The sequence below is a fragment of the Trachurus trachurus genome (assembly GCF_905171665.1).
Source record: "Trachurus trachurus genome assembly, chromosome: 19".
NCBI lineage: Eukaryota > Metazoa > Chordata > Actinopteri > Carangiformes > Carangidae > Trachurus > Trachurus trachurus.
Window position 1 is genome coordinate 6,425,950 of NC_139913.1, and position 9,736 is coordinate 6,435,685.

A 9,736-nucleotide genomic window follows, 5' to 3' on the forward strand; every position below is an offset into this window, starting at 1 on the left:
TGCCTCCTACAAACTACTTTCATATGCAGCTTTTCTGCATTAGTGATTTCCTTTCAGAGTGTGAAACGCAGTCATGTAAAAGTAAAAAGTTAAGGCGACAGAGGTCAGGGATGGAGGGTGGGCATTAATATTTTTTCCTTAGACCGATGTCCCGAGTTCACACGCTGTTCCATACTATTAAAAAGCATTGACTTTTTCATTATTTAATCATGACCTCAATGTCTTCTATCTGTAAAAAGTGGATTTGCTAAAAACGTGACTTCTGTGTAGTGAAAGCATACATTTCTAGATGTTGTAGGAATAACTGGATCTGTTACAAACACGGTGCCTCCAAATATTGGTGTCAATTTGTTAGGGGTGGGAGAAAAAATCGATTCACATACTGTAAGTATTTTTAAATATATTTTTCTTTTCAAATAACAATTATTATTTTTTTAGATTTTTTTTTTTTTTTAAATATTGTGCAATGTGCATTTGTTCACCATTTTTATTTATTTATTTATTTTTAAATACAGAGAGTTCAGGTTTTGAAAAGGGTTTATGGAGTATGTTAATTTATAGGCTCCTACAGTATTTGTGTGCAGATAAATGTTAAAATGTAGCATTTTACCTCAGTCTATATCTCATTTTGTCAGAAAGGTTTCAGAAGCCTGTTTTTTCTATACTCTTTTATTTTTGCCTCTTTTATGCAGTCCAGGCTTTTGAAAAGAGAGTAAACACATATATTGCTGCTGAATAAATCTTAAAAACTGACTTACATGTGATATTCCTGGAATAGTCTGTAGACAATCATAATCATTCAACTGTTTCACTGGTGTTAAAAATGCATACTAAAAATCGAGAAAATCTGCAATATCGTAGAATCGCAATTTAAATCGTGCAATTTATAGGAAGATTCACCAGAGCTGAAACACTGAAAGAACACCCAGACTCTCATCACATACTGTACTGTACGCTAACTCACCCAGATGAAACCACAGGTATTGTCTTACATTTACCCTTATGTGTTGTGTAACATTTCTCCTTCTCCCTGTCCTCCCACTTCTCCTTCTGTCCTCCCGTCTCCCCCGTCAGTCAGGAGCTTTCAAGAGAAACTTCAGCTCGCCTCTGCTCACCATCGATCCGCTGGGTGTGGTCAGAGAGGCTCCCGCAGCTCAGGGTGAGTGATGGAAAACGCCGGCTGATTCATCACAGCACCAAACATCTGAAATCTCAGGATGACGAATGACCACGTCTGTGGCCTTCAGGTTGCTGTGTAGTATAGGCTATATATGCACAGGGGAGGGGAGGGGGCATGTGTCTGTGTCCAGTATGTTGTCAGCTATAAAACCGCCACATATGTTGCTCTGCTCCACCCCTGTCTCGCCACGTGTAGAAGCAGATAATGGCGTTCTCGACCCGGTGTACGAGGCGCTGCGCTACGGGACGTCACTGGCTCAGATGAGTCGCTCCAGCTTCGGCAGTATCTCAGAGTCGCCCTGTCATGAGGTATAAAAAAAACTGCACACGCACATAAAAATACTCCGTCAGCCCCCTGTCATTCATATCAATTCAAAGTGACATGAATCATACCTAGAATATTTTTGACTTTGCTTGCTGCAACCGTTTTCTTTCTTCCAGACAGAAAAACCTCAAGACAAACTAGAAAACCAGCCAATAGCTGAAGAAGAGCACATCCCGGGAAGTAAGTCCAATCGTTTTCCTTTGACTTTCCAAATGATAAATGATAGTGTCAGAAAATTAATGCTGACATGCCATTAGATCCTTTTTTCCCACTGGTGGACATTTTTCATTTTTGATGGTCGCCTATTCTATATTTTTTGCTCCCCTACCTGCCTCATACTGTATATAATTCCTGTTTCTGTACTGGAAAGAAATAGTGAAATGCATTGTATGGTAAAAAGTAAGTTAGAATTTACACAGTATGCAATACCCAGTTATTCTAATTATATTAAAGAAAACCAGGTGAAAGGGAACGTTTTTACACACCACCAGTAACAGATCTAAGACGTAGCTGCATTGCATTCTGGTCTCGCTCTTCTGCAGCACATTTCTCCCCCTGTGAGGCCAGCTGTGTCCCCCTGTATCCAGTCTTTGTGCTAAGCCAAGCTTAGCTAAGCTAACCACCATCTGGTCAGAGCTTCATGTTTAACATAGAGACACACACACAGTTTCATCAATATTCTCTTCTAAATAACAGCAAATACGCACTTCACCCGAAATGTCAAAGTACTGTTTTAAATGTCATCGTCATCTGTCATTTTGACCAATGACGACGACATTTAACCATCAGACACTTTGACTGATAAACTTACATCAACATTGTAATGGAGGGTTCATCGTCAATGTATTGTTCATATTATAGTGAACGTTTTCTTCATGTTTTCTAAATAAAACCTCTGTTATTTTTTGCATGAGTATGAATTAGGAGGATGTTCAGTGCAAAATACCACGAGTCTTTCCATAATGTGAGCAGTCAGAGGAGCAATGCAAATCAAATGTCCAAGAGTTAAAGAAGCGTATTACCATAAGCCACAGTACAGTGGAGGTGGTGTGTGTGTGTGTGTGTGTGTGTGTGTGTGTGTGTGTCTGTGTGTGTGTGTGTGACGTGTGTGTGTGTGTGTCTATCCAGTACTTTTCCCTGTCGGTCTTTAGTCCCAGGAGAGTGGATCATCTCTGTTTGTACTGCTGCCACTTTACGGTTGACGACCTTGACTTTGGCCTTCCTTCTGTTTGCGGCACAGTGACAAGGCCTCTCTCTCTCTCTCTCTTTCACTACTCTCTCTCTCTCTCTCTCTCTCCCTCTCTCTCCCCCTCCTTCTTTCTTTCTCTCACTCATTTTGTCTATATCTCATCTGTTCTTTCTTTCTTTCTTTCTTTCTTTCTTTCTTTCTCTTGCACCCCTTCTCTTTTCTCTTTCCCTCTCTCTCTCTCTGTTTTGCATGTGACATTTCTGTCTCTCACACATATTGTGTTTCTCTCTCTCTCCCTCTCTCTCTCTCTCTCTCTCTCTCTCTCTCTCTCTGTCTCTTTCTCTTCTGCCTCTCCAGTGCTCACCCCTCCTGAAAGCGAGAAGGCTGATTCAGAAGACAGGGTCAGCCTGAAGGTGTGTAATCAGCACTCCTCTCATCTCTCAGCTTTTATTTCTCTTGATGAAACTCCACTCTTGCCAGCCAGCCAGCCTGCCTCCTTCAAGCTCTCCTTCTCCTTTCACTCACTTTCACACTTACTGCCTCCACTATAGAGGAAAAGATATCGATACCAATCTTTAAAATCTCTCTCTGTGCATTTGTGTTTGTTGTCAGACTCCCAAACGAGTAGAGGTCCACTCCATCCACACCTACGTGGCTCTCTACAAGTTCCTGCCTCAGGAGAAGAACGATCTGGAGCTACAGTCAGTCCGCTTTTCTTTCTTTGTACAGTACACCCTGTTTGAGTGTAATCGGTTCAGATAGGAGGAAGTGTTCACCTGGCCAAATTTTTCACTGACACTCACACACCATCTGCCTCCTCAGCGGGACGATTGTGGGGGGGGCTGAAGGGTTTGGGGTTGGAGGAGGAGGAGGAGGAGGAGGAGTGGGGAGGAGGAGGAGGAGGATGCTGGGAGGCCGGGAGGGACAAACAGCTGCAAGTGTGTGACAGAGGAAAAAAGAGTGTGTATGTTAGTAGGTGCAGGAAACCGCTGAGTGTGATAAGGCACCCACCACTTACTTGTCTGAAGGAAATGCATCACGCCACATGGACTTAGTAAAGGGCATTTCCAGTCGTAATCAATGTTTACCTCAGATATCAGGTAAATGTCAATGTCAACTTTTATTTATATAGGACATTTAAAGGCCTATGGCCAGCCAAAGTGCTTTACAGGATAAAAGAATCCGCCAACAATAAACAATACAAGCAAAACAGTAAAACAGTGAAAAAGAAAACAGATAAAAGAGCCAATACAGGTGACTTAACTCAGCCAAAGGAGAACACAATAGTAGAGGGACTCTACTACTCTTGTTTTCTGACCTGGAAAGGAACAACGCAGAAGCCGCAGCAAGTCTGAATTTTGATTTGATTTAATTTAATTGTAATGCGAATTTTAAAATTTAAATGATGGTCAAAAGGACTATTTTAAAATTAGTCCGGAGCCCATTAATGAACATTGAAAAAACTATAGATTCTTGAACAAAAACGAATATAAATGTCCACACGCTGCACTTGGGAGTATGGATGGTATGAAATGAACTGATCATAGGTGACCTGATATCTGAGGTAAACATTGATTACAACTGGAAATACCCTTTAAAGGACAATTCCAGGCAAATTCAACCTGGAGCTATAGTTTCCTAATATTTTAGGTCTAAAAGAATGTATCTGAAAATGTTCTTTTTAATTGCTCCTGTTATGCAGTAGTTCTGTCTGTCCTCGCATCGCCACAGCAGCGTATAATGTTAGCGGACGGATCTTAGGCTGTTTACATCCCACAAAACCGCATTTTTGTCAGACAGTGTCAGATGGCTATTCAAACATACACCAAGGGGTTTGTTTTTACTTCAAGAAAGCCGACATGTTTGTAAACGGAGCTGTAATACAAAGTCTCGCGCGATCTCGCGAAGTCTCACGTGAGAGTCAAGTTGATGGTTTACTATGTTTACAGGTAGTCTGAAGCTCCCGTTTGTTTAATCAACAAAGGAATATCAACTCAGAGGCACGACATTTTCATAGGAGTAAGAGTAAATCTGGCTATTGTTTATACAGCCTAAGATCCGTCCGCTCCCATTATACGCTGCTGTGGCGATGCGAGGACAGACAGAACTACTGCATAACAGGAGCAATTTAAAAAGAAAATATTCAGATTCATTCTTTTAGACCTAAAATATTAGGAACTATTAGCTACAGGTTGAATTTGCCTGGAATTGTCCTTTAAAACCATCCAGTAGCCTAGTTTTCTAACTCATGTGAGAAAAATATCTTGTAACTACTCCGCCAGTGCGAAAAAGACTTGAATCTTAAATATAACTTGATATGAAAGGAGTAAAAAATGATCTTTAAAGGATGCTCACTGGATTATTAATCACTTTGTCTTCCTTTTCTTCAGGCCTGGCGACAGAGTTCAAGTTACTGACGACTCCAACGAGGATTGGTGGAAGGTGGGCTGCGCAAAAAAAAAAAAAATCCTTTCTGTGTCCATATATCATCTCTTCTATCTTTCTCTCTTCCTTTTTTCTGTCTGTCTTTGTGCTGAGAGAGAGAGAGAGTGCGTAGGTGAATAAAAAATTCCCTCACCAAGAATGAATAGATACACACACACAGTCCCACACAGATATATAGCGTTTACGCACACATTGACAGAGTCTGTTCTTCCATTCAGAGCCGAGACAATGACACAGAAGAGGTGGTGGATGTGCTCGAAGGACACCGGGTGTGGATGTTAGTCGAGCTAGTTAGAGAAGAGAAAATCAGAGGAAGACAGATTGCAGTCGTGCTTAATGAGGCAGCTGAAGATCTTAACCTTCACCTGCCACAGGACAGACAGGTCTTTACATAAACGAAGCACCGGGGGGAAAAACGGTCAGATATATATATACAGTACACCTCAGTGAAATGACACGAGAAGGAGACAACATGTCTACAGAATTTAGATAAACACAATTTTAATGTTTTTTTTTGCTGCTGAAGCTATAGGTCAAACCTGATTACACTGTCTAAAACAATACAACTATTGTTTTAGACATTGTAGGATACATTTTATCATATACTTCCCCTTTGTATCCTATTTATCTCCCTTGCACATTCCCATTTGGAGCATCCTGGCAGAAGAATTTCCTTCGGGATGAACAAAGATCTATCTATCTATCTATCTATCTATCTATCTATCTATCTATCTATCTATCTATCTATCTATCTATCTATCTATCTATCTATCTATCTATCTATCTATCTATCTATCTATCTATCTATCTATCTATCTATCTATCTATCTATCTATGAAGAAATGCCTTAGATATATTATCTATATCTATCCATCTATTACTGGAGACAACAAAACAAGCAAACACAAAAAGCCAGTTTACTGTAGGACAGTTCATACTTCAATGTAACAAAACACATAGCATTACAAATGATTTAAAGCTAACCCATTACTCTTTCATTCAAAATACATGTACATTTATGCAAGAATTAAACCAACAATACAACTGTTAAAGCACTAAGATAAATTTGTAATTTCAAACCTTGCAAACCACAATTAGAAAAGTGTCATTTCAGGCCACAGAAATCAGCTGTTTCACTATAAGCATGTGTTTGCTTGATGTGGAGGAGCCGCTATGTGGATGTAAGCAAAACATGTGACTCTGAAACTCATGGGCTTTGTGCGCTTGCTTGCCAGAGTCTCTGAGGAGAATAGAGGAGGATTAGGGCTAAGCAAATACAGATGCTTTTTGGTCGAGTAGTACTGATGTTGTTAATTAGGGAACAAAACCATTTCCCTGCTAATTGTTACCGGTTCATTCGGATTTCGTTTTGTTACAGTGACAGAAACACGATGCATACAGTATTTACTGTAGGCAACTGGTCAAGTAAACGAAAACGAAAAATGCAAACTATCTAATTGTGTATGCGCAGCCAAGGACTGTCAAGGACCGGAGCGGGAGACTTCGCCTGTGTTGGTTTTTTGTCGTTTTGTGTTGAAACGTAAGCAGCAGATGATTGAAGTGTAGTGGTTTCTTTTCTGTCAACAAGGCAGCAAAGTGTGGCTTATTCCACAGAGGGTGAGTTTTACTCAGAGTGAGGAGGATCGTCATCACTGTTTTTTTGTACTGTGGTTCAAACAAAGCAATTGGGAACATTTTTTATTTATTATAATTTTTTTTTTTACTATTTTCGTCTCAGTTCAGAACAGAAAATATCTATTTATACTGTGTCAGTCAGAGACTAACTGTGTGTGTGTGTGTGTCCCTGTTTGTGTGTTTTAACCAGGGGAAAAGCAAAGACAAGGTAGGATTTTTCCCAGCCAACTTTGTGCAGCGCGTACGCCCTGGCGAGCGGGTGTGGAAGGTCACCGACGGTTTCCACGGCAACCGAGACAAAGGCCAGATGACTGTAAAAGAGGCCCAGGTGAACACGCATAAAATTCACATTTTTTCTCTCTCTCTCTCACACACATAACACACACACACAGATTGCATTTATTTTTAAATAGATGCAAATGAATGCAGAAAACTGCTGAGATTACAGAGGACGACATGTTATGGCTTCCAATGCAGCTCACTTTTAGCCTCAGTCCACAAACTCTCTCACATCATTGAATGTCACTTGCCCCTCCTCCTGCTCAATACTCCTCTCTCCCTTCTCCCTCCCCTCTCCCTCCCTCCCTCCCTCTGCAGATCTGTGTGGGGAAGAACGAGGAGATTGACGACTTCCTCCGGCTGACGAGCGGGAAGAAGAGAGGCTTGGTCCCTGTGAAGTGTCTGCTGGAAATATGATGGCGGCCCTCGACCCCCTTCAGTCTGATAGAGAAGTTCACTACGACGGCGACGGAGGAGGAAGGAATACTCAGGAGTGTTTTCCACAGCACCTCACTGACCGCCAGCCACCCCTCCCCACCCCACCCCCCTCTCCACCCACCCTCTCTCTCTGAAATCTGGCAGCGAAGTAGCAGCAACTTTTTTGCTTTTTTTTCCTGCAGAGGATTTTTGAAAGGTCGAGACTTAAAGGAGCGGCGGGGTGGTGGGATGGTGGTGGGGGGGGGGCGGCTTCTTTAGAGCTACTTTTCTTGTAGCACAACTTTTACTTTGTGTGGTTTTTATACACATTCACAACAGATATGATATGTAGCATCATAAAGCAGAGGATAAACAACGCGCAGGAAGTCTGGCTACCTCACTAGCCATCTCCATCAGCTGTCCGTCCATACTTAAGAAAAAAAAAAGAGGAGAGGACTACTTTATGATGTCAAGGCGTGCTCGAGCCTAAGGGGACTTTGTGAGCAGACTTGTCTTCATTTCATCGTTTGCGTAGAAAAAGCAAGACGGAAGAGATTGTGTGAACGATTGTAGCTGTTTATTGTAGTTTGCTTGTGCCAACGTGTTTTCGGTCGGTTGTTTCAAACCCTTAGACAGGATTTGGTTTAGTAAATCCAACTGAGGATATAAACCATGACTGTCAAGTTTTTGGATGACATGCACGCCTCTGCTGTTGTGATATGGATCCATGATGTGCATATGTGTCACTTCTGTTATGTTCTGACTAGGAAATGATTCAGGTATTACATTACTGTATGTAAAAACCCAAAAGTCTTCTCTGCTACATTTTGAGTTAAATGAAAGTCACACACACACTCAAACACACACAGGAGGGGGTTGTGTTTATCACACTGCTCTCTAGTGATTAGATTACAGTTCATTTTTTGCTCTTCACAGCTCTGACGTGACAAATGCTCTCCGCGCACCTCGGGGAACATCTTCCTCAGTGTGCCCTTCAATCACACTCTTTTTACACACACACTAACTCACACAGATGTTACAGTTCACTCCGCTCCATGTAACTCTAAAATCAATCACCAGAATCTGCTCCCTGTCACTGTATTTTCTCAGCGTTGTTTATCTGTATGTAATGTCCTGTAATATTCGCCTCTCATAATCTGGTTGTGTGCTATGACGTGAGGACGGTGCGTCGTCTCGACTTTCTGGTCTACATGCTTTTTTTTTTTTCCCGAGGGGAAGAGCAAAGCAAAGAAAAACTGCAATTCAGGACCATGAATCCAAAACCAAACTCAGTGTTTTTCTTCTCTTTTTTTTTTGTCAAAGTGAGAAAGGCTGTTAAAGGGGGGGAAAAAAAGAACCTGTCAGACGTGTTGAATTTTTGATGAATGGCTACTTTATCTCCCAGCACATACGGTTACTTTAAAGTGACACTGAGGGACTGTTAATTGTTGCTGTAATTAAAGGTGATAAAAGGCAAGAACTCACCTCACACCACCTGATCTATTGCTGTCATTATAAACCAAAAGGCAGTGACAAACTGCCTTCTTTGCAGCAATAAATGTAAATACAAATATGACAGTATTTGTAAATAGCCTTATGAAGATACTATACTGTATATACTGGCTCTGAATAGCACTCTGAGCAAGAGGTGTGCAGTTATCCAGGCGCCAACTAAGGGCATTAACTTCACAGTTATAAATAACAGGAGATTATTGTTTATTGTCCCACTTACCGATGTATGCACCTCAATGCTCAATTAACACCTAGCCCTGTCAGCACAAATCTTCTCCAATACTATGCACAACAGTTCTAGTCACTCACTTTATTTTGTACTCTGCTTATTTTCAGCGTAGCCACACATATACACACACACACATACACGCGCGTTAGTGTAAACCTGTGCTTCTGCAGTGTGGCTAAAGATTTGACTTTGAACTCCAGCCTCCAGGAGCGTCCCGGCTTCTGCATCGTGTCCATCTTGGAAAGTTTCTGCACCGTGTTAAATCCCCAAACATTACCGTCACTGACTAGAACCAAGATTGGCTCAGGATCAGTATTACCCAGGTGAATTCCCTTTCTCACTTTAATGCACACGACCAGGCTAGTTCTCTGCATGGCCAGCTGCCCTGTGAGCCTCACGTCCCTCAATAAAGTCAAGACCAACTCTCAAAGCTGTGTGCTCTTTTCTTTTAATTGAGAAATCATTCACACTTTGTTCCTCGGCTGGTGCGCCTTTCGGTTTCTCTCAGAAAGGCTGAAAAGGATGA

General features: G+C 41.5%; 1 protein-coding gene across 1 annotated transcript in view; it reads left to right on the plus strand.

The window, feature by feature from the left end:
* The window catches only part of LOC311002274 (SH3 and cysteine-rich domain-containing protein 2-like), a gene marked incomplete at both ends in the record, with an annotated part of 28,658 nt that extends 21,189 nt beyond the window's left edge, over window positions 1-7,469 (plus strand). The window contains 8 exons of the mRNA XM_083993592.1: window positions 1,075-1,159; window positions 1,376-1,488; window positions 1,621-1,684; window positions 3,051-3,106; window positions 3,306-3,394; window positions 5,084-5,135; window positions 6,964-7,101; window positions 7,371-7,469. Of these exons, the coding sequence (XP_083849718.1) occupies window positions 1,075-1,159; window positions 1,376-1,488; window positions 1,621-1,684; window positions 3,051-3,106; window positions 3,306-3,394; window positions 5,084-5,135; window positions 6,964-7,101; window positions 7,371-7,469 (696 nt within the window). The remainder of the gene's footprint in view (window positions 1-1,074; window positions 1,160-1,375; window positions 1,489-1,620; window positions 1,685-3,050; window positions 3,107-3,305; window positions 3,395-5,083; window positions 5,136-6,963; window positions 7,102-7,370) is intronic.
* Between the last annotated feature and the right edge of the window lie 2,267 nt (window positions 7,470-9,736).